The following is a 26,140-nucleotide window of genomic DNA, read 5'->3' as shown; positions in this document are numbered from 1 at the left end:
GGGGCTAAGTGTCTTGACCAAGGGCACACAGCTAATATGTATCAAATATCTAAGGTTGGGGCAGCTAGGTGGCATAGTGGATAAAGCACCGGCCCTGGAGTCAGGAGTACCTGGGTTCAAATCCTGTCTCAGACACTTAATAATTACCTAGCTGTGTAGCCTTGGGCAAGCCACTTAATCCCGTTTGCCTTGCAAAAACCTAAAAAAAAAAAAAAATCTAAGGTTGAATTTGAACTCAGTTCCTCCAGACTCCAGAGTCTGTGTACTGTCCACTGCACCACCCAGCTGCCCCTAGAGGTTATATTCTAATGGAGGAAAATATGTATTTGTCTTTCAAATCTCAACAAATAGCACTGAGGGGAAGATTACCATGCTTTGTGGATAAGACACAAAAAGGAGGTGATATGAGCAACAACCTGAGTTTAAGGACATTCCCGTGATGGGATGATCAATTCTGATCCTACCTTCTGATATATGACTCTATAAATATGCTTTTCAAAAATCTCATTTTTGGTTCAATTCCTAACTGGGTCCCTCACATGTATAACTGCAAGTCTAGAGAACTAATGAACATGAATGTTAACTTTTTTTAAGACCAAACTCTGGGAGTTAACACATGTTAACATAACTCTGTTTGTTTTTATTGACATGCCAAACTCTGTAAAGTTGTTAATAACTAGATCTGCCTTGCCAGCTATGCTTATGATGACCTAGCCAGAAAATTACAGTCTTCACCAACATTTACTTTCCAGGCTCTATCTGATATTGTTTGACATTTCTTACACTGAGAAAGCAGTTTTTTGTAATGTACCAACTCTGCAAAAGCACATGACAATCTTTCCCTTCTTAATAATCCTGCTATAGGGGCAGGTAGGTGGCACAGTGGATAAAGCACCGGCCCTGGAGTCAGGAGTACTTGGGTTCAAATCCGGTCTCAGACACTTAATAATTACCTAGCTGTGTGTCCTTGGGCAAGCCACTTAACCCCATTTGCCTTGCAAAAACCTAAAAAAAAATAATCCTGCTATACTGTCCTGCTTGTTGTTACACACATGCACACACATACACATACACACACATTTCCATGTCTAATGTGCCTTTGAAACCACAATTCTATGCCTATAATTCTTTTCCTTTTCCCCTTCCTCTTCAGGAATCCTTGATGTTCTCCAAGAATTGGCTCAAATGCCACCTCTCTGGATTGTCCTCTCACCAGATATTAGTGCCTTCCTTCTTCAAACTAGTAATTTTACATATCCTTATGTATACATATTTTCCTCCATTAGAATATAACCTCTAGGGCAGCTGGGTGGTTCAGTAGACAGTGCACAGGCCCTGGAGTCAGGAGGAACTGAGTTCAAATTCAACCTCAGACATTTGATAAGTATTAGCTGTGTGACCTTGGACAAGTCACTTAGACCCATTGCCCCACCAAAAAAAAAAGAATGTAACTTCCTTGAGAGCATTTTTTTGATCATATTTGTCTTTTTCTCCCCTGTACTGGCACATATTAGGTTGAATGGTTGATTATGGAGACTGTAAAATACTCTGAGGAAAGGTGGACGTAACAGAAGAGGAAAATTTTATTTTTTTGCATTGTGAATTGGCTCTCATAATCCTTTGTATTTTCTACATTTTTGTTATGATGAAATCCTGGATCTCTGGTAATAAATATATGCACCATTATCTTTAGTGCCTCCATGGGAGGTGGAGATCTTCTAACCAACTTCTGTGTAAACCTGGAAATAAATTTTTATCAAGCTATAGTCTACCATTTTGTTGAATTAACTCTGAGTCAGGGAGTCAAAGAAAGAATAATATGGAGGAAGGATAGAGATAGCTTCCAAGACTGAACTGCTTCTATGTAAGTCAAGAGTTCCCAGCGTTTAACTGTTGTGGCCTAGCATGTTACAGTGTGATGCAACCTGGACTGGGTTTTTGTTTTTGTTTTGAAATTAGGGGTCCTTATCTTTCTGGGTTTGTAAGTCAGACCTGACCCCACTGCTGATGGGCATGGAAGCTTTGACCTGTTTTGATTCCAACGTATGCTGGTTTGTCCCTCTTAAGCAGCATGATGATGGCTTTCCCCTTCTTGGGGTCTCACCCCAGTGAGGCCAGAAACTGTGGACTCCTGATTGACTTCAGTCCTATTGCTCCTCAGAATGCTGAGAAACTCAACAATATATTAGTCTAAGGATCCCTTAGTAAGAGGGATAGTTTTCTGCCACCATGCCCAGCCTGGACTGGTTTTGACCTTTGCTTCTATAGCAGCCTTCTAGGAAATGTCAAAATAGAGGTTGAATACAATTCAAGTCTAAATCCTTACTACATATATGGATTAAAAGGTCTTAGTTCTGAGCAAGCATTCAAGATAAAACATATATGAAGAAATTATACACATACATATGTGCATATGCATCTGTGAATATATAGACATGCATATTTTTCATATATATGAAATACATATAATATTTATAAGCATATATACCATATATATGAAAGTACAGTACATATATATATATATATATACACACAGTAGGAAAGAATGTGAGAATGTGTGTGTGCGTGTGTGTGTGTGTGTGTGTATGTGAGTGAGTATGAATGCTTGTGTAGTTGTTATAGGAGTGCCTTTCTTTCACCCTAAAGAAAATATACAGAAAAGACAAAGAATTTCTAAGCATCCATAAAATAGGTAGAAAGTACATAAAGGTACCCATCAGTACAATTCTCTTTTTCTTTCTGCAGGGTATTAGAGTTCCTTTGACATCTAGTTCCTAGTATTATCCTATGGCTTAGGTCTTTTCTTTCTTCTGAGAAGGGATATCAACCTGAAGTTGCTAAAGGAGCAACTCTCTGAGCATTCTAGTGCTTGCCATGGGAGAAGAGAGAATAAGCATTTATATAGTGGCCATTGTGTGCCAAAAATCAAAGAATTCTTCTTTGTGTATCATAGAAAAACAAATGTTAGATTTGAAAAGCACTTTAGACATTATGTTTTTATAAGGAAATTGAGAAACAGAAATGCAGTTTTCACAAATGTTATCTCATTTTATCCTCACGACAAATTGAAGCAGATGCAATTATTTCCATTTTCAATTGAGGAAACTGAGGCAAACATTGGTTAAGTGACATAGCTGGTAAATACCTGAAGTTGGATTTGAACTCAGGACTTCCTGACTCTAGATCTAGTGCTCTGTCCACTATGCCAATAGCTGGGATGGTCATTTTTGTTGAGTTGCAGACAGGTACCTAGACTTATGAGTCTACCTTGGGGTTTGGACTTCCCTAAGGATAAAAGAAGGAAATATTGGACTTCAGATATACCCTTGATATGCTCAGTAGCTCACTTTCTCCTCAGAGATAGACATCCAGCCTCACAGTGTCATCCTGAAGATTTAGACTCATCTGGAATGAAAACTAATTTGATGTTGGAAGAAAGCCAACTTTAGATGTTGGTGGTCAGAATAACTTATGGTAATAGAGAGCAAAGTCCAAGGTTTTTGCTCTCTAATAATGAATTCACTTGATACTCCTCAGAAGTTACATGTGATAGCCTTTCCCCCTTTTAAAAGGATGGATCTGCCTAGAAATCAGGGCTCATAGAACTCTTAAATTTGAAGCTGCTAGAGGAAAAAACCTGAGGATGGTACTGACTAGTAATTCATAGATCAGACAATTATCAACAGTTAAATAGAACAATTATTAAACATTTTTTCTTGAATACATATTTATGTCAGGGGCAGCTAGGTGGCATAGTGGATAAAGCACCGGCCCTGGAGTTAGGAGTACTTGGGTTCAAATCTGGTCTCAGACACTTAATAATTACCTAGCTGAGTAGCCTTGGGCAAGCCACTTAACCCTGTTTGCCTTGCAAAAACCTAAAAAAAATACATATTTATGTCACCAAAGTTCTTAAAATCACAGGTCTGAATTAAAAAAACAAAAAACAAACTATCAAAGAAAAGCAAAACAAATCTCTGTTACCTGCATGCCCACATACTAGATTAATGAGTTTCCCATTTCACTGTATAATCTTGGCCTTATGTATTTTTATCTCATCTTATTTTTGTATTGTGGGTTGACCCACCTGGTTTCTATTATTGCAGATTGCATTGAGAAGTATATTCAGAGTTCAGGGTTTTATATAATGAGCAAAATACCATTTGTGTGTAGAAGTATTCAGAGAAACATGCCATCAGTATGGAACCCTGACTTGATGTCTGTAGGAATTCTCCTCAATACTAGCAAGTTTTAGATGAGTTTATGCAAACTGGATCTTGTGCCTCACTTGAAATTAATAATCTTTAAAATTTTTCCTATTGTAGGCTCCTGCACATGTGCAAGGGAAGCTTTGAGGGGAATCCTTAAGAAAAAAGAAATGTTATTCTAATGGGTCCAGTTCTTTCTCCCTCTCTCTCTCTTTCTGTCTCTGTCTCTCAAACAAAAGCATACACACATACACACACACACACACACACAAACACACACATATATGTCCATAAATAATATTTGTCGACAAATAATGAATATTGTAGTGAAGACGAGAAGAAATGGAATTCAGTATGTTGGATATCAGACTGGGTTTCATCTTGCCCAGTGGAGCCTGGCTGAGTATGGTTTCCTGAGAAAATGAATCCTAACTCCACAGAAACTTCAAACAACTCTCAAAACCCTAAACAATTCATATCCTCCATGAAAACCCCAAATGACACTCACTCCCTATGGAAATCACAATTCCCTGCTTCCGATATCCCCTACCCTATAAAAGGCACGTGCTCCCAACTACCACTTCTGGAGTCTGTTCTGACCCAGTATAATATTCCTTTCTTCAGTAAACAGCTTTAAAATTCCACTTGCCTCCATTGCTATCTTCCTTAAACCATGTGCTCACCTTTTGGTCTTTTCTAAGTTCACTCAACTCCTCTCTCAATCCTTTGGCATCGCCTGGCACTCTGATATATCATATAAACCCCAGTCTTCAGGCAAAGTGGAGAAGACAAATTTCATCTTAAAATCCCATTTAACTTATCTATGGAAATAGGATCAGACTGGATTTCCTTTCTCCCTAGGCTTGAGTGAGCCCTTTTGAACTCATTTACAGATATCCTTTCCTCCTTGGCAACTTGGTCCCTCTATTGCGGTTTACATTCTCACCCTTATGCTCACAAGGGACCTCCTGAGGGTACATGCAGACCAAACTCTTCCCCTCCCCTCTCCAGACTCTCCAGATATGACCCCCCTCAAGTATAACTGGGTCCTGCTGAGACTCTTTCCTAAACAAACTAAAAACCTTAGTCCCAAATGGACAGGTCCCTACCAAGTTATTCTCACCTACCCCTACTGCTGGTAAACTTAAGGGTTTTGAGTATGTTCAATCCTCCAGGTTAAAACTACCTTCTGATTCCAGGGATGCTTCAATTGCTCCACTTCGTGGTCTATCTGATCCTCATCTTTCTGTCTGTGAATCAGAGGTTATCTCCCCAATGACCCTTGGACAAGGCTTTAAGCTCTAATATCCATGCCTTGATTTCTGAATTTTCTAGTAATTACTGCCTCCCCCACTTCCACAGGATATAAATTCTACTGTCTCCTTTCTTTGACTTCAGGGTAAATTAATCCATTTCTCCTCTGGACAAATTTATCTTTATACCTCCCTTCTTTCACAATGACTCACCTTCTTTTGCTCTCCAATCTGTACTTCCTTCAGACCTTCCTTTTCTTATCTGCCTCACCAATCCAACAACTTCTAACCTCCCAGCATTTAGATCAGACCCTTGCTTTGGCTCATTTCCTACTAAATTATACCAATTCTGACTTTGCAAAAAATTGTTGGCTCTCTCTTTCTCTCTTAATACTGTGTATCAAGCCCTCCCAGCCCTCTTATCTGTAGGGTTTTATACCCCTTCTTTTCTTTCCTTTGACATGGAAGCAGGTAGCTCCTTCCTAGATTTTGTGGATACTCTCCTGTGCAATTACCCTACCCCTCTAGCCAACACAGCTTTCACACTTTACGATGATTTATTATTCTTCACTTTCCCTTCCCTCTCTGGTCAATGCCCTCATCACTGGCCCTGTTGCCTTGGATATTCAAGTCCTGCTTTGCATCTCCCCATCACAACCTATCTCCAGTACCCCAGTGAGCTTCTTGCAGGCAAAATCTTGCAACTATAACCTGCTAATTTCCTCATTCCAATGATCAAAATATCCCTGTCTTCTCTGCAAATGACCTGTTCATCCATATGCTTTGATTCTCAGCCTCTCTGTCCCTGACAGCTTCTAATTCTGATCTTAGTACTCAGTACTGTAGTGACTGACCAGCTTGTAGCTCTCAGACTAACCTTTCCACCATAGGAACTAAATCCAGTTGCTCTAGACTACTGACAAACATAGAATACTGATGGATATTGAAGCCAAACTTTGTACTGAACTTGGGGTAGCACAATCCCTTTTGCAACTCATGACAGTCTCTTCCTATTATCCTCAAGACACATGCAAGGTCCTGAAGGATCCATGTTCTCATTCTTTTCCTAGTATTTAGGGATCCATTCTGGAGTGGGCAGGGGCTAGGGGCTAGGCAGTGCAAGGAATAAAGCACTGGACTTGGAATTAGGAGGATGGAAGTTCAAATCTAGTCTCAGAAATTTGCAATTTAGTAGCTATGTGACCTTGAGAAGTCACTTGACCTGATTTCTTTGCATCCAGGGTCATCTCCAAGTTGTCCTTATACCTATCTGGTCAATGGACTCAGATGGCTTTGGAAGAGACAGTGAGGCTGTTGACTTAATCATACTACACTCAATTCACTTCACATGCTTGTCATGGCATCACCTCCCTGATGCCATGGTCTTCTTTGAGAATAAAGACAAACATCAATCATCAGGAGGCATTTCAACTTCTCTGCATTACTTCCAGAAGCTATCACAACACCTCCAGTAAAGTCTTGATAGCCAAAAACTTTCTACAAATTCAAGATCAACTGAATTCCCTAGCCACTGTAACTTTCCAAAAAAGATGGAGGCAGGACCCATTGACCACTGAGAAGAGAGGCCTCTATTTGTTCTTGTAAGAGGAAAGCTGTTAACCAGTCTGCACTGGTCTGGGATGATGCTAAAAAACTGACTGACAGAGCCTGACTTCTTAGGGAAAAATCATATGACTCTTGGTCCAATTAGGTCCAGTCTTCCCACAAACTCCTTTGGTCCCTTCCCATATTGACTGCACTAATTATGGTCTTTTTTGGCATCCCTCTTAGGTTCTTCTCTGTTTGGATGCTTACATCCTTCAGCTATAAGACAATGAAAACTGCAACATCTCAGATGGATAAATCTGTGATGCTACTTCTTTCCCACCCTTTACCCTTTCTTGTACCTGATGACATCACCACCCCCCTCCAGTTGGAAGCAACTCCAGAAAAACTGACCTCTGACTCAAATCCCCCCTTTGTAAAATTAAAAAGAGTGGAATGTTCCATCCAGGTCTGAGTTTCACTCTTATCCAGAGCCCTGTTGAATCCTAACCTCTATTTAACTCCAAACAATTCCCAATCTCACCTTGGCAACCCCAAACAAAACATATCCTCCATGGAGACCCCAAAAAACTCTCAGTCCCTATGGAAACCATATCACCCCCTATAAAAGGCATGCTCTCCCCACTATTCACTGCTGGAGTCTGTTCTGACTCCATCCATCATTCCTTCCTTCAATAAACAGCTTTACATTACATTTGCCTCCATTACTATCCTCTTTAAACCATGGATTCACTTTCTGACCTTTCACAGGAAAGGGGAATTAAAGATTAGTTTCCTTTGGGGGTGAAGAGTGACTCAAGGGAGATAAGGAAGGCATAAACTTTAACTCACTGGTTATTGCAACGTTTAGCTCACTCTCCCTCCCTCCCTCTCTCTCGCTTTGTTTCTTGCTTTTTCTCTCTGTGTCACTATCTCTCTGTCTCTGTATCTCTCTATTTCTGTCTGTTTTTGTTTCTCTCTCTTTTTTTTTTTTTTTTTTTGCCATTAGCCCCCTTACCTGTTTTTACTGTTTGCCAGCCAAGGGAGAAAGGACTTCGAGCTTGCAGATTGTAGGAAGAAATGGGGCTATGGTTGTCTGCAGCAGGACTCCAGGACAGGGTGGCTGTGCTTTCTGTGATCTCTTCAACGATAACGATGCCAGGGGGACCTGGAGGACCTATAGGCAAATAGTAAGAAATACAGTTATAGCTTTAGGGAAATAATTTTGTGAACCTTAATTGAGTCATCATGACAAAGAGATGATGCATTTTCAATAAGGGTCTGATCAAAGGGTATAATCACCTTAATGAAATACATATTTAATAACTAAATTGATAACACAAGTCATGGGATACAGTTGTGTTCATGATTTCTGGGGTAAATTAATTACAGATTTGATTTGCTCTCTCACTATATACTTTGAGGCAAGTACCAATTAACATCACATTTCACAGTGAAAGAAAAAGAATGAGAAGCAAAGCTCAGGAAATAAATGCCAATATTGACTAAAGCTGTTGAGGGAGCTCACAGTTTACAAAATCAGCAGTTAAAGGTGATTGAGACAAAGCACTTAGGAATAAAAACAATTCTGGGTTTCATTAAGACACTGTCAACAAATGATACTTTTGTTATGGTTAGAGGACTGAATTTGGGCTAAGGTCTATGAGTGGGGATTTGATTTTAGTCAATTCATTATTTAGGATCCAATAATATATTAGCTTAAGAAAGACCATGGCCCTTACTGCAAACTTATTTTGGGAAACTATCAGAGAGGTTGAGTCTCTTTTGTGAAAGCTAAGGAATGGAATTCTTATATGACTTTCTATGGTTTGACCTAAGAGGAGTGCTAACTAGCAGTTCATTTGCAACTTGTCTTTGTAAGGATTAAATGACTTGCCTAAGGTCACATACCAAAAATGTATAGGAGGCAGCATTTGAACTAAGCTCTTCCTGGATCCAAAGTCATCTCTACAATCAAGATAAAAACTACCTATCAACAATTCATATGTACTTGTGATCAAGCACTTTTATCTTCCTAATCATAGCAATCCTTATAATTAAATCCTTTTTGAAAGAATGGCATAGAGATGATAACCAAAGTACAAACATGACTTCAGTGAATGAATTTATAAATCAGTTAGAATTTAATTCTTAGCTAAGACATCCATCCAACATTGATTTATGTATGCAAACCTTTTGAGATATCTATAGGATCTTCTGGCTATGACATGAGGCGTGGCAGAGATCATATGATGAACAGATCTTTTACAGAGAGTGACCATGGGAGTGGGACGTTGCATTTACAGTCAGCGTTATTTTATGAATTGCATTGGCAATTCACTATAATTATTTTTTAAAAAAGGAGTGAGTGTTTGTGTGTGTTATATTGCAAATTTACTGGCACAGAAACTCAAAAGTTACCAAAAACACTAAAATAAGACATTACTTTGAAACATAGGTATTTGTTCTAAAATTAATGTTTACTTCTAATATTAGAAAATGTGAAAAGATGTTTATATATTCAAGGTGATTGGTTGTGAATAAACTAGCAACATTATTTCATATTGGACATTAGAACATCAAGATACAGTCATTTTCTTTCATGAATATAACTTTTTTTTTTTAGTTTTTGCAAGGCAATGGGGTTAAGTGGCTTGCCCAAGGCCACATAACTAGGTAATTATTAAGTGTCTGAGGTCGGATTTGAACTCAGGTACTCCTGACTCCAGGGCCAGTGCTCTATCCACTGCACCACCTAGCCGCCCCATGAATATAACTTTTTAAACATATCATCATTGATTTTCTTCTATGATACAGTATTACTAACAGAAATTCACTTCAAGAATCTGTAATTATTTCTTCCAACATAGATGTCCCTCCCTTGTAAGTGATATTCACAAGTTTCAAAGGCCCAAGGGAATTCATCACTTGGTGGAAAAAAGGAAAGGAAGAAAAAAAGGAAAGAAATAAGCAATTATTAAATACTTACTATGTGCCATCTCCTGGACTGTGTTTTACAATTAAATCATTCGATTCTCTCAAAAACCCTGAAAGGTTGGTGCTGTCATCCCTATTCTAAGTAGAGGAAACAGAGGCAGACAGAGAGAGAGTAAGCCCAGAATCACATAAATCTGAGGCTGAATTTTAAGAGTCAAGTGTTCTTGACTCTAGGTCTATTCCTCCCAACCTCCTCTTCTCTTCTCTTTTCTTTCTTTTTCCTTTAGTAGGTGGTGATAGATGGAAGGGAAAAAATAACTTTTTTGTCAATGAAAAAATAATGTAAGAGCTTAAAACCCAATAGATGGATTTTTAAACATATTACAGATCTCAAGAGTTTTCCAAGAATAGTTTATAAGAAATATATATTATGGATAAAGTCAAAAGTTTATCAAATGCTACATCATTACTCACAAAATAGAAAAAACAACCAGTAAATTGAATCCCTATGAAAATGTGGACATAAATTGCACAAAATGAGGAAGGTTGGGATCTGCACCAATGGGAAGATGATCCACATCAGTGAGATTATCTACTGAACTAGTCAATAAAAGTCTGATTAAAGTCAGATTAAAGCCTGAAAAAACACTGTGATCAAATTCTGCTTCTTCTGTTTATTGAGTGAAATGAATGATACTTTTCCCTTCAGTAAGATGGAAACTATGCACTACCTACATTGCAGACTATCATGAGAAGTAAAAAAGGAAATGTATTTAAGACATTCTCTAAATAACTATCTTGGTAGTCTTCCTTGAACACCCTGAAAATAGCAGGAGCAAGATTTATGGTTGATAGGAAATCCTTCCAGTAATGTTCTTTTGGTGTTTCAGCAACTCAATCCCATTCAACAAATATTTGTTAAGCACCAAAGTCTTGTTCTAGGCCTTAAAGATAACAAAGACAAAAATGAAATAGTCCTTTCCCTGAAGAAGATTATAATTTCCTAGCTTGCTATATTTATAGTTGAAAAGTCTTGAGGGAAGAGAGTTAAATAAAAGAGCCTAAGAAAAAAAAACCCAGTGCTCTAGGAATAGCTGAGAATGGAGAAAACATATAGCTAAGTTATAAGATCAGAGTTTTTATTAAAATCCAATACTGGATCTATAGAATTGCAATTAAGTCCTTTTCTCTAATTTAATGATCAAATTATGACAATGGTATGTTGATATAATTGTTTAGTAATCCACTATTACCTCTGTTAAAAAACCAAGATTTAACCAGGAAAAGGTTGCCATCTGTTCAATAAATGAACAATTTGGTCATGTTGTTTATAGATGTGATTTAGATTGTATTAAATTTTAAACTAAAATTTGAGATTTAAAGAAATAAAATACAAAGTGATCAATGTACTAACTATCTGACTCTGAAGTGTTTCACACCAGCATTTCTGAAATATTTGTTCTCAAAATGACCACAAATAGTGTCAACTTACTACCTCCTGTTTATTGAATCAAAATATTTTTGGTATAGTTGAAATTTCATAGTGCAGATGAAAAAAATCTATTTTTAAGTCCTCTTCCTAAGTTTTTATTTATGTTTAAGTGGACAATAGGTCTTATAATGCCATGCTTTATGTAAAAGCTTTTCAATTAAAAATTATTTCTTCAAAGCCTGGATGAACCTGTCAAGAATGTCATTTAAGTTTTTCTTTAAAGAGTGAAATGTAGAATTTTGGACTAGTTTATAATTAAGATATTATTAATTATATTAAATAAAATATAAGGTTATATTCAGTCAAGATGACTCAATTTAATAAAAATAATAAAATTTGATAAAAATTCAATTTAATAACAAAAAATCAGTTAAATAAGTCTGCAGGCAATAAGCACTTTTTAAAATTCTTGTTATGTTCTACACACTATACTAAATAGTAGATATAAAAAGAAAAGCAAAAGCAGTTCCTGCCTTCAAGTAGCTTACATTCTAAGCGGGGAGGCAACATATAAATAAGCAGGTACGTACAAAGGTATATATAAGCTATATGAAAGCTACCTTAGTGGGGAAGGCTAAGCAATTTGACATTGTTTAAGTAGCTAAGGTGGATAGACTATCGGCCTTGGAGTCCAGAGGACCTGAGTTAAAATTTGTCCTTGGCACTTGACTAACTATATGACCTTGGGTAAGCAGGTTACTTAACCCTGATTGCCTCTCATTTAGGGTCATCTCCAGTCGACCTGATTCTTATCTGGTCACTGGATCTAGATGACTCTGGAGGAGAAAGTGAGGCTGGTGACTTAGCACAGCACCCCCTCATTCAAATCCAATTCATTTTCTTGTCATAGCATCACCTCCCTGATGTCATGTCTTCTTCAAAAAGGAATGACAAACATCATCATCAAGTATCTATGTAATTCTGTATTCATAAATTCAGAGCAGAAGATTCCACTGGAAAATTTAAACAATACCTTATGCAATTAAAAAAATCCTAGTTACATTGTGGCCCAGTGGCTCTGGAGGCAGAGGTTCAGAATTTGAATCTTGCCCTTGATACTAGCCACCTATGTGACTATTGGCAAGTCACTTAACTTTCCTGGATATCAATTTGCTCATATGTAAAATGATGGAACTGAAACATAAGATTTCTGAAGTATCTTTCAGCTCTAGATCTGTGTTCCTATGAATTCATTCTTGAAGGGTATAAATAGTATAAATTCAAAATAATTGTTATAATGTAAAGGTTTCCTTTTTTTCCCCCTGTCTGACCTTTGTGTCTGGAACACTCTTCCTCATCAACTTTGCATCTTGGCTACCCTGACTTTCTTCAAGTCTCAACTCATCTTACTTTCTCCTAGAAGCTTTTCCTAATTCTCCTTAAACTTTGTGCTTCATTCTATTGAGTGAAACTCATTTTCTTCATGATTGGTTGTTGTCTTTCGTTCTTCAAGAGGACGAAAATGACATTACTATGTTGGAATCTAACGGAATGTGACTATGGTTGGTTAGACCAATATGAATTTGGGAGGCTTTACTTATATCTCCTACATATATATGTATATGTGTGTATATATATATATATATATATATATATATATATATATATATATATATATATATATATTGTTTGTACATATTTGTTTGCATGCTGTCTCTCTCATCAGACATTGAGTTCCTTTAAAGAAGGGACTTCTGGTCTTTTGGGGGTTTTTTTGCCTTTCTTTGCATCTCTAGAGCCTAGAGTTGGCACTACTAACTACTAGCTGAATGTCTGCCTGAAATATGATGAGAGCTTTAGAATCTCACTAAAAAGTTCTTCTTGGAGTTGGGCTACTTCATGAAATTGGGCTATTTTCTAAAATTCTGTTTTTGGCATTTTAAAAACAAGTAATCTACATTATGCGGAATACAGGTGAGTTCACCTTTTATTTATTTAAGTATTTTTGAATTGAATTATCATTAAGAGCATGTTGAAATGAAGTTTCTGCATGATAAATAGTTATTTATACTTAACAAATATTTTTTGACCCCTTGATCCAACAAAACCACTACTAGATCTTTATCCCTGAGAAATCATAAAAAAGCAGGGGAAAACACACACACATGTACATAAATATTCATAGCAACTCTTTTTTTTTGGTGGCCAAGAATTGGAAATTGAAGGGATACCTATCTATCAGTTGGGGATTGGCTGAACAAGCTATATGAATGTAATGGAATATTACTGTTCCATAAGGAAATGATGAGCAGGCAGATTTCTGAAAAACCTTAGAAAGACTTACATGAACTGGTACTGAGTGAAGTGAAAAAACAAAACAGGAAAACGTTGTACACATTAATAGCAACAGTGTGTGAGGATCAATTATGAAAGACTTAGCTCTTTTCAGTAATACAGTGATCAAAGATATTTCTAAACTACTTGTGAAAATACCATCTACTTACAGAGAAAGAAATATGGAATTTAAATGCAAAGAAACCATACTCGTTTCATTTTTTAAAAAAATGTTTTTTTAATTTTTTCTTTCTCATAGTATTTCAATTTTGGTCTGATTCTTCTTTCATATCATGACTACTATGAAATATGTGAAACATTATTGTGTATTATAATCTATGTTAGATTACTTGATATCTTGGGGCAGGGGGAAGAAATGGTAAAAAGGAGAAAATGTTTTAAAAATGAATGTTGAAAATTATGTTTACATATAATTGGAAAAATAAATAATACAAATATTTATTGAGTAAATTATTTTTAAAATACTCTGGTTAGTTCAAGGGAAAAATCTCAAGATGATGACAATGTATTTATAGAATATCTTAGGATTTATAGAGTCTCTAACTCCTCAAAATAATTCTGTGAGTTAGATGATGTGATATTATTATTTCCATTTTGCAGATGGGAAAAGCAAGGCTCATATAATCAGTCAATAAATGGAAAATTTGGAAACATATCTTCTGATTCTCAACTCATTTTTCTCTAAACAGGCAGTCAGGTGATGTGGTGCATAGAATATTAGATACAGTCAATAAGATCTCAGTTCATATCTGACCATAGAAATTTACTAGCTATTTAAGTCTGGACAAATATTCAACCTCTGCCTGCCTCCATTGCTTCATCTGCAAAATAAGGATGCTAATAGCACTGCCATCAGGGTTATGAGGATTAAATGAGATAATAATTGTAAAATACTTGGCAAAACATTACAATGCTACAAAAATATTATTAATATTGCTATTGTTGTTATTACAAGTGTTCACATAACCATTCTGCTCCTAGGAAATTTATGTAGAAAGTATCTACATATAAAATATCTAAGAGAATATTATAGAATATTGGGATATGCACTTGACGTTTTTAATAGAGAAAATATTTGCCCTCTTCAGATATATACTATATATATTAAAAGTTTATAAACTTGAAATACTCAGAGTTCTAACTATATGAAGTTTATATAAAATTTATGAAAAACTATATACTCTTATCTTTAAGCCTCCAAAAAGATTGCCTTTATTGGTAATGTTTAATGGTTAATGTTTCTCAGAGACTTAAAGATTGGTGAAAAGGCTTTATTGTAGTTTACATAAGGCATTTTAAAGTGAATTAATAAAGGATGAATGCCTCCATGATGAAAAATATATGACAACTTAGCCAGGACCTGAGAGCTATGCAGATGCCACTCACTTAGTGAAAATCTCATTAAATTTTATACTCAGTTGTAATCATTCAGTGTCAGCTGGACAGTTTAGCTGAGAAGCTTTTCTCCCTGGGGCTGTTATTGTTTAAGACCCCCAAAATCAAATTTTTATTTGAGAATATACAATTCAGGGTAAAAGTGCATAGTCTGCTCAAATTTTCCTTAGTCAGCTTTGTTTAGAAAATGACCACCCATAAATGCTCTGTGATGCACTTAATCTTGGGGCAGATGCCATCTTCTTGTGGACTATCCCCTCTTCTAGCAATTATTGGATTAATCTGTATTGAATAAAAGCCTGAATACATTACTAGTCACACGAACTTCTCTCATGGATATAATGTTTAGCTTAAGAATAATTTTGTCTTCTTGAAAGACATTATATTTTTGCTCTTTTGGAAAACTGATATTTGCAAAGTGGGCCAATGAAAATACAATACAAATTCAAAGATATAAATATACAAGCACAAAATAGAATTCTCATAGTTATTCTGATGTCATGATACTGAGCTAAGAAATCATAATTTAGCTGGGTAATTTTGAATTGAATCATAGAACTTTGGAGTCACAAAGGGTCAGCTCATCCAATTTCTTAATTTTATAAAGGAATTAGTAATAATGAGATCAAAGGAGGCCAACCTTTCCTAACTCACTTAGTTTTCTAAGTTCCCAAGAAGGAAATATTTGGCCAAGGTCATAGAATTAGTAGTAGAGTGATGAGTAGCAAACCTTGAGACAAGTTCCCCCCCCTTCCCAAATTTCCAAGTATTCTAATAATTCTAATAATTTTCTACACAAAACCCTCAAATTGTTACAACCAACACTCCCAAACTATCTTGTACTGAACTATTTTAAATGCTTTATATTTATGTGTAAATATTTTTCCTGTGTATTGCTTTCTCATCTATGAAATGTGAATTTATTGCAAGTAATGATTATTTCATTCTTTATACTCATATCCCAGTACTTAGCAAGATGCCTAAAACAAATTAATAGGAATTTGTTGATTGATTGTGGGTGTCATCTTGCTTTTCCTAAGTACTGGGTAACTCATTTATCTTCCCATTTCTTTCTTTTTCCCTTAGATCTGTATAAATATTATCATCTTATATGAACCTCCTAAATTGGGAATCAGAGAAGATGGAAGAGGTGAGAGTACTGATTTTTAGTGTGTGATACATGTCCAAGTATTCTAATAAGCTTGAGATTAATTCTCTTGATCAAACAATTTTATGGTTTCATGATAATAAGCTAGCTCTCTTATCCAAGACCATGCTGCTTTTGTGGTTTTTTATTTGTTTGCTTGTTTGAATATTATTCTGTTAATTTTGAATTTTATTTTAACTTGGTTTTATGACTCCTTTGCTTTTACCCCCCAAGTTGGTTTATATGTAAAATTAAATTCTTATATGACTTAAAAACTATCCACATGAAAATCTTTGAATTAATCCATTTAAAGATGTTGAATAAGTAATTGATGTAATTATATTTTAAAACTAATTGAGTACAAAACACATATAGAAGTATGCAACATGCAAGGAAAACTATTCCTGTAGATGTATTCTGCAGGGATAATAGGAGTAGGCCTGAACAAATGCCCAGAGGGATATAGCCATCAACTATTGAATGAGTTAAGAATAGACAGACAATCCCTAAAATAACATTTTGGCCTAAAAAAGCTGGTTTGTCCGTATTCAGTGATCCAGTTTAGCATATAAGGGACAAGTCTTCATTTTAACATGTAATTTCTGATATTCTGCATATAAAATGGCAAAACATATGGGGAAAATTATAACTATTCAGTCCTCAAGATATTTTACTATAAAACAAAAGATAGTGTGATTCCTAAAGGAGAATCAAGTGGTTTTGAGTGTATCATATGCAGCCACTACAACATTCTTTCAATATCTCCTTCTATTGCTCCTCAACCCAAATGTTGCCACCATACCCCTTCAGGCTGTTTGCTAGAGTTCCTTTAGGAAAATCCTTTATTACTTTGTTTAATCTGTCAATGTGGGAGTTCCCTAAAAAACAATAAATCAAAAACAATCCCTAATAATAAATCAAAAACAATCCTTATATTTCTTGATCATAATTACCGTCATCCTCCACAGGGAGAGCATTCTAGCTATTTGATCACTAACTAGTTATATTAACATATTTAGTTCAAGGAGGATGGAAGTAAACCCTAACATGATGAGGATATTGTGGATTAAAAACACCACACTCTTATCAACAATGTTATTGTATTTTCCCATTATTTTTCATATTTTAAATGTCTGGACCGCCATTTAAACACACACACACACACACACACACACACACACACACACACATATTTGTGTTTGGAAAATGTTAAGGAAATCAAATAGATGAGACATTCAAATGATTCCCATCTAAATCTGCATCAGTTCATGCTATTTTTTGGATTCCCCATTCCTATTTCATTGTATTTGTTCCTCTAATTACATCAACATTTCTCTAAGTTAGGCTATATATAAGTATTGGCTACTTATTCTTATTATTTTTTTCTATTATTAGCTTAATTCAGGAAAAGTATTTCTTTTTTATTTTTAATAAAGTTTTAAAGAAGTTGGGAATAGTAGGGATAATAGAAGAGAGGGACAAATACACTGCTGAAACCCTTGAGCTTCTCTAGTTTATGCCTTTGAAACTGGGACTTACCCTGGTTGCCAGAACACATGCAAATTTTGACAATTTGGTGAGTAAATCTCCATTATAATACATAATAATAGTTGTTAAGTATGGTTGATGCATCAGTGACATTTTCACTGAGATTGCCAGGTGGTCCTGGCTGGTTTGGTGTAATATCAATGGATAGATTAGAAATAGGCATGCCTAATTTAGATACTAACTAGACGTGAGTTTGGACATATCACTTAACCTCAATTTTCTCATCTGTAAAATGGGAATAGCAATAGCTTCTACCTCCCAGGGTTGTTGTGAATGTTAATGAGATAATAAATGATATTTTTAACCTGCTTTTTAAACCTTAAAGCACTATATAAATGCCAGCTATTTTTTATATTATAACTATGTCTACACTTGTAGTTTTCATTAATAATATTAAAAGAGTCATTTTATTTCTGGCATTTCATTCAATGTAACTTTTATTTCATTAATTTCCAACAAAACTTAATTTGAAAGAGTAGTCACAGATAAAAAAAGTTCTGAAAACCACAGTATTTTAAAAGTGGACTATTGCAATCATGAACCCTTATTCAATGGATAGTCAAGGTGTTCAGAGAACTGATGATATCATTCAATTCAGGGTTGCCTTTGTTATCTGAAATATTTTCATCCATAGCATAAAGACATGTTGGTAGCCTGTATGCCTAGAATAATTTCCTCAATTCTCTGCTTCCTTTTGTTTGCCTGAGTCCAATCAGTAAGTGTCTAAATCAGGGAGATAAGCAAAATATTCAATGTAAAGATTTTAACTTCATTTTAGGAAATACAGAAACTATTTACCCAACTACAACAAGCTTTGGATTAAGTAAAAGTTAACCAGTGATTCCAGGCAATGAAGTAGCTCTAAGTTTTAATAATTTTTACATAACTAAAAGATGTCCATAGTATTTAAGTTCTAACAGAAAAGTGATATTGTCCATCCATTCAGAGAAACCGTATCTGAAAGGGAAAAAAAAAGAGATACTTTATTATTCAAAGACAAAAAAATTTAAAGGAATCCAAATAAGTTATTTTAAAAACATGAATAACCCAGATGCTGACTTGAACCAAATTTTATAGGATTAATGACTTAAATTACTATAACACAAAAGCTGTTAAACAGAAGAATTATAGGAATCTTTGAAGAATGTGCTTTAAGGGGAGCTATAATATACTAGGCATGGTGTTTTCTGGAAAGTCTTCTAAGAATCTATGGAACACTTTATTGTATGTGACTCATTAAAATTCTACCACAGAAATTAATATAGAAAGAATGATATATGGCTATATAGATTGTTAAACCTCTGTCAGTATGTTCTTAAGAGTTATTGATAGATATGCTTGTTAATTATTCCTCATAACTTTACTGTGAAGCAGGTTTGCTCAAATGAAATAATTACATCTGGAATGGCTAGTACAGAATCAAGCATTATATAAATGTCACCTTTTAATTATCACCATCATCACCATCATCATCATCATCATCATCATCATCAGTTAGAAGTAGTTATGGTATTCCCAGTGAAACAAAGCCTGGGGTGCTAGGTCTTAAGACAAATTCTAGTTCAGGTATTCCTTACTGTTCTAATGTAGTGATATATTATATTTTGATAGGGCACATATTTGTAATTTTTCTCCTAGTCATGCTAGATTTTTGCTTAATGGCAGACAAAATGGTTAGTTTGAATTAAGTGTGCAATTTTTGGACTTGGAAAAGAGACTAACCAGTTGGTTTTTATGGGCATAAACTCTCAATTTTTGCCTCATTAATATATGTTCTGACTAGTTGGGTTAATCAGTAGCCCTCTAGGGGTTGAAAGAGGGAGTTCAAATTGTCTTCTAAGAGTTTGACTTGTGGGGCGGCTAGGTGGCACAGTGGATAGAGTACCAGCTCTGGAATCAGAAGTATCTGAGTTCAAATCTGACCTCAGACTTAATAATTACCTAGTTGTGTGGCCTTGGGCAAGCCACTTAACCCCATTTGCCTTGCAAAAAAAACCCTAAAAAAAGAGTTTGACTTATCAGGAGTGGGCTGCTGAGAGATGAGAAAATAGTATTCACAGAAATGGAACTTTCTTAGTAAGTTTCCTTCTGGCTAGTGGCCCATTTTCCACTGGGATAGTGGGATACCATTGTGGGATGAATTATAACAAAATACAATTAAGCTTGCTGGTAAGGGGGGCGGCTAGGTGGCGTAGTGGATAAAGCACAAGCCTTGGAGTCAGGAGTACCTGGGTTCAAATCCACTCTCACACACTTAATAATTCCCTAGCTGTGTGGCCTTGGGCAAGCCACTGAACCCTGTTTGCCTTGCAAAAAAAAAAAACCTAAAAAAAAACTTGCTGTTAAGATTGACAGATTCTTCCTTTTATAGACTGATGGTAAACTTAACAGGATATTGAAGATACAAAAATAGATACAATATGCTACAGTAAGGACCCAGTAGGATGGTCTGAGAAGCTTGATCATTTGTAATAGATATAACAGAATAATCTACTTGATGATGGATGGATTACAGGGAAGAATCTGTAATGTCACCTCTGGTGTAGTCATGTGAGATCAGTGCTACTTATTAGTTTGTCTTAACATTTTGGGAGCCAAATTTGGGAGCCAATAAGTTAACTTGGGTTTACAGATGGGACTCAGGTGACAGAATGTGTCAGGCAACAATGATTTTGCCTTTTAAGTCAAGTTTAGTAATAACAATCCTATTACTTGAATTTTTTTGAAAGAAATAATTATATTATCTAATAACTTCCAGAACAAAGCATAATTCAGAGACTTGTTTTGGTCATAATTTTTCTGAGATTAATGAACATGTCTTTTTACTGAATTGATCTGAATCTGCTGATGACTTGGTACTGTTGAATAAATGAAGGAGAGGAAGAAAAGAAAATTAGGAAGGGGAAGAAAAGGGTGAAGAATAAAGATAAGGGAGGTAAAAGGGAGAATGAAAAGCTTCAATAAGCTGAGGGAAGAAGAAAGAATTTAGATTTTCTTTTTTGTTTCTTTGGAGTCAGAGGACCTAGGTATGAATCCTATCACTTACTATGTGTGACATTGTTCAAGCCAATTTCCTGAGGCTCAGTTTCTTGACTATATTATAAGGGGATGGGACTAGATTGTTTCTAAAGTCTCTTCCAAATCTGTAAGTCTATGATCTTTTGGGCTAAAAACAAACAAATAAAATGAAGAAGATATACAGACAGTAGAAGTGAGGGAATATGGATAGAGAATATTACACATACTTTTGTATTTCTTTGAAGAATGTATATTTTCATTGAAGAATATTTTGGGTGCCATAGAAGAATGCATATTTATCAGTTTTTGTGAGAATGAAACTTTTCACAAATGATGATTATTGTTGTTTAGTTGTTTCAATAATGACTAATTCTCCATGACTCCATTTTTTATCCTTTTTTTTTCAGCAAAATTAATGGAGTGGTTTACCATTTTCTTCTCCGGTTCATTTTATAGATGAGGAAACTGAGACAAATTGACTTGAGTGACTTGCCCAAAGTCTTTCAGCTAATAAGTACCTGAGGCCAGACTTGGAACTCATGAAGATGAGGTTTCTTGATTACAAGTCCAAGTCTTCTATCCACTATGTCACCAAATGCCACATATACTCTTAGGGTCAGTTTGTTGAACTGCTTGATTTCTCTTTTTTTTTTTTAATATTTTGTTACAAAAGAAATATCTGGGGTTGGGGAGAGGGGAGGGCTATATTTAGAAATGAACAAAATGTTTTTACTTTTTTGTGTATACAACATGCTATTCCATTACTAAAAAAAAAACAGTTCCATTGACACCTTCTCTCAAATTTATAGTTTTAGAGAGTTTCCTAGGGCGCTGACAATAAGTAACTAGTCCAGGTCATACAAGGGGTTGGAATGAACTCAGGTTCCTTTATTTTTTCCTTTGTATTTTTAATTTGTACTATGTCTAAAAACAAAATATTTCAATAGCAAATTTAAAAGTAAGGAAAAAACTAAGATATAATTTCATAGCAAATTCAAAACAAATTACAAAATATCTTCAGGTTTAATCTTACTTACAAAATAATAGATTTAAGTATTTTTTTAAGTTTTTGCAAGGCAAATGGGGTTAAGTGGCTTGCCCAAGGCTACACAGCTAGGTAATTATTCAGTGCCTGAGGATGGATTTGAACCCAGGTACTCCTGATCCACTGCGCCACCTAGCCACCTCTAGATTTAAGTATTCTAAACAAGACAATTTCCAAATATTTAGCTAGAATCTCAGAGGTGCTCCTGTTACTTTTGTAGAATCATTTTTTTAAAAAGATTTAAAATGAACTCTGCATTTTAAAGAGTATCACAGCTTTCTAAACTTGTATTATAGAAAAATACCATAGAAGATGTATATTTATCAATTTTCATGGGAGTGAACTTTTTCATAAACAATCACTACCATCATTAATTAATATTTCTATATTTAAAATATAACTGAAGTGTAGGATGTGCTCAAAAATCTTACTGCACAGGGCAGCTAGGTGGCATAGTGGATAAAGCACTGGCCTTGGAGTCAGGAGTAGCTGGGTTCAAGTCTGGTGTCAGACACTGAATAATTACCTAGCTGTGTGGCCTTGAGCAAGCCACTTAACCCCATTTGCCTTGCAAAAACCTAAAAAACCAAAAAACAAAACAAAAAATTTTACTGCAGTTTTAAACTATTTAAGTTATTTAAAACTGCAGTAATTTTTGGCTACATTCGTCATGATTAGTTTTGCCTAATACAAAAATACAGCCTTGTCCTCATAAGTGCATGCTCAAAAAAAAATAATGGCTCGGTAGTACCTTCTACAATGACGTATGGCAAATTAATCCTTAAACTCACCAGTTTTTGCTCCATACACATATATTTTCCCATAAATTTTGAGAAAGGACTATAAATCTAGCTCAGAGTATGACTGGAGAAGAGAACAGGGTAGAGAACAGAACCCTGCCATAAAAGGGCACCTGAGTTCATAGTAATACATGTGAAAAAAAACCCACATTCCTATAAAACAGTAGTTTCTATAATTGAATGTCCATAGGAGCTGACATGACCCTTGTTACTATATTAACCAGGTCTGGAGTTAGAGGACCTGGATTCTAATTCCAGATCTCTCACTTACAGTCTGCATGACTTCAGGCAAGTCATATAACCTAGCTTGGCCTTCAGTTTCTTCCTCTGTTAAATGAATGCATATGACTTCTGATATTCCTTCCAACTATAAATCTATGACCTTTAGAGACTGTTCATCATAGGGACTGTAGAAGAAATAAAAACACGCCCATTTATAATTGTCATATATTAAAACATATTTGAAATTTTGGAGTCAAAATGGCTGTATCCTAATAGAATCCTGAAAGGTAGATATTGTCATAAGACTAATGAAATTATAGGATAAACTGATTTTTTTTTTGTGATTTGGTTGGGTTTCAATTCAAAGGATCATAGACTTAGAACTGAAAGGGACCTTTTTATATCCTCATTGATGAGGCCCCTGGGGGCCAGAAAGGCAACAATGAGCCCCAATTCACAGAGGCAATAAATGGTAAAACTGGGATTCAAATCCAAGTCCTCTAACTTCATATCTGGTGCTCTAAATCACCCATTGTGTGCCTATTGGATTTCTTCTCTGGGCTTGGTATGAAACACCAGAATGATGGTTCACATATATATTGACTTTTGGGGAGCTCTAGAATCTTCTAGAGGCTGGAAAACTCCAGGACTATGAATATAGTCTTTTAATAACTATTGAAAGTTAGTGATGGTTTGAGGAAAAATAATATGAAGCTATAAGTGAAGGAAAAATGGTCTACTTATGAATATAATATTGTTACTTGCATTTCCATGACAGGGTAAAATACTCCTTGGGAAATCAGAATATGAGATAGTATGCTAACTCTTAGAAAAATTTAATAAATTGATTGCTATCAGGAAACATTTTATATACAGTGTCATATCACAGAATTGGATACTTGTTTGTTCCTGTCAAAACATGCTTTTTTTTTTCCAGGAGTACAGTCCTATAGCTCATTTTCCTCTTGTCCTTGAACAAAGGTAATTGTGTCCTACCTGGAGTTTATGGAAATTTGTTGTCCTTTCCATAGTGAGTAACCTTGCAAATGTCCTTACTATATTTCATCCTGTCTACCTCTGTTTTTTGCCTCCTCCCAATTTGTCCATACTATTTTCTGTTTTTTAAAATGATTCAACACATTTGATTTTTTCTATTCTTCAGATATTCCTATAAACTTCCCTAATTATTAAAAAAAATATCCAAAAGTATCTTCAGACAAATGCCTTTTTATAAGGACAGCTGGGTGGCAAATTACATAGAGCACTGTACCTAAAGTCAGAAAGCCTAAAGTCAAATCCAAACTTTTTGACCCTGAGCAAATCACTTAACCTCTGTTTCTTTATTCAAAAATGGAGATAATAATAGCCATCACTTCAAGGGCTGTTATAAAGATCAAATTAGATAATAGTTATACAACACTTAGAACAGTGTCTGATACATTTAAGTCTCTCTTTAAGTATCAAAAAAATGTAGAATTTTAACTCATGTTTCTAAGAATTACAAAGGTGAATATAAATCTGTTTAAATGTATTCTGCCTCATATGCATAAAACACCATCAATCATACATTTTAAAAGATTATTTAAATCTGAATCAACTTTCCTAAATTTTGCCCATCTATTCTCATTCTTTGCAATAACAGACTTTTGAATCTTTCACCTCTCTAACTTGTTAGAGAGCTAATTGGCTTTGTAATTTCAAATTAAAGAAGAGTATGTAGTGAAACAGAGACATTACCTTTGCCAGGTGTTGCCAGAAGAATAAAAGCCAATCTGTAGTTTTAAAACAAAAAAGGCACAAGTAGTTTCTTCTGAACAAGATGAATTTTTTTTTCATCTAATTAATCTGCTTAGGAACTGCTTCAGTGAAGAATGATTAAGAAAGAAAAGTATACTGTAAGGAAACAAGACAACTGTTCAAGAATGACAGTGGGTAGAAACTTGGTGAAATAAAATTAATTTTTAAATCAAAGTTTTAAAACTCACCATTCTGTCATTGTCTTCTCTGGAGATGGACCAGGTCATTAGTTGATCACCAGTAGACCGCAAACCTTCTGGTAATAATTTGAGTATTTACACACCATACTGATAAAACCTCAATACTTCCCTGATAACATGAGTGCACATAATTCATGTGCATTTTATATATTGATATATGCATAAAAAATCTATTTCTTTGGTTTTGTTAAATATGGATATTTGGTCAGACTAAGAAAAGATTAATTAACACAGCCATAAGTTACAAAAATCTGGAAAGACAACTGAGGAAAACAAAATATCCAATAGTTCCCTCCTGGAGTGACATTGAAAAATGAATGTACTTGGAAAAAATATCAAGAACATGAATTCAGATATGGGAAAAACTTGCCTCAGAAACCAATGCCCTCATATTTCAAATGAAGAAACTAAGGCCAAGAGAGGTTAAATGATTTGCTTAAGGTCACAATGGGTATAAGCATCAGAAGGAGATTTGAACCCAGATCCTCTCATTGTAATGCCAATCCCAGAAATTGATCATTGATAAATTTATTCTAGTTATGTAATGTGAAAAAAAACTATTCAAAATAATTTTTAGAAAACTCCCCAGAAAGTATTTTCTCATTAATTAGTGGCATAAAATTAATTATGAAAATATAAAAAAGTAATATTTTTTGAAATGGGTAACCATAAGGAAAAGGAAATAATAATACTTAGATGCCTAGATATTTTAATGGAAAAGAAAAGACAGTTAAAACTTTTGCTAAGAAAATTTTGTGACCAATGGAGGTGGTTGTACTCATATTATACTAAACCAACAGATTGAAAAGGAAAAGATTATTTCATCCAATCAGTTGTGCTCTCTTGCATGTTCATCAATACCTCCTCCCCTAAGCCCTAATTACTAACTCTGTGTTTATATGCATACAGAAACATTGACATAAACATACATATTCAAACACACACATGCACACTGTTTGAATTGCTTTAACTGTATTTTTAGACATGTTCAGTCAGGTAGGCAATCAATTAAATTAAACAAATTTAAAATTAGCAAGCCTAAATCAGGTAAATCAGCTTATTAGATATCAGGTAGATAAAAAAAGATAAGCTAAGCAATTATGTGATATCTTGTCTACTTTTTAACAAGTTTTTTGAACTCACAGTCCAAATATAAAACTCACTGAAAATCAACTTTTTGTCATTCTGATATAGCCTTATTTCAATTTTCCATCCAGCACAGTTAAAAGAAGACAAGT

At 35.0% G+C, this 26,140-nt stretch overlaps 1 protein-coding gene across 1 annotated transcript in view; it reads right to left on the bottom strand.

The window, feature by feature from the left end:
* The window catches only part of CNTN5 (contactin 5), a 566,822-nt gene that overhangs the window by 102,668 nt on the left and 438,014 nt on the right, over positions 1–26,140 (bottom strand). The window contains exon 12 of the mRNA XM_074214040.1: positions 8,025–8,183. Within this exon, the coding sequence (XP_074070141.1) occupies positions 8,025–8,183 (159 nt within the window). The remainder of the gene's footprint in view (positions 1–8,024; positions 8,184–26,140) is intronic.

Source organism: Macrotis lagotis, chromosome 1, assembly GCF_037893015.1.
Source record: "Macrotis lagotis isolate mMagLag1 chromosome 1, bilby.v1.9.chrom.fasta, whole genome shotgun sequence".
NCBI classification, from domain to species: domain Eukaryota; kingdom Metazoa; phylum Chordata; class Mammalia; order Peramelemorphia; family Peramelidae; genus Macrotis; species Macrotis lagotis.
This window is presented reverse-complemented; position numbering and strand designations above follow the sequence as displayed.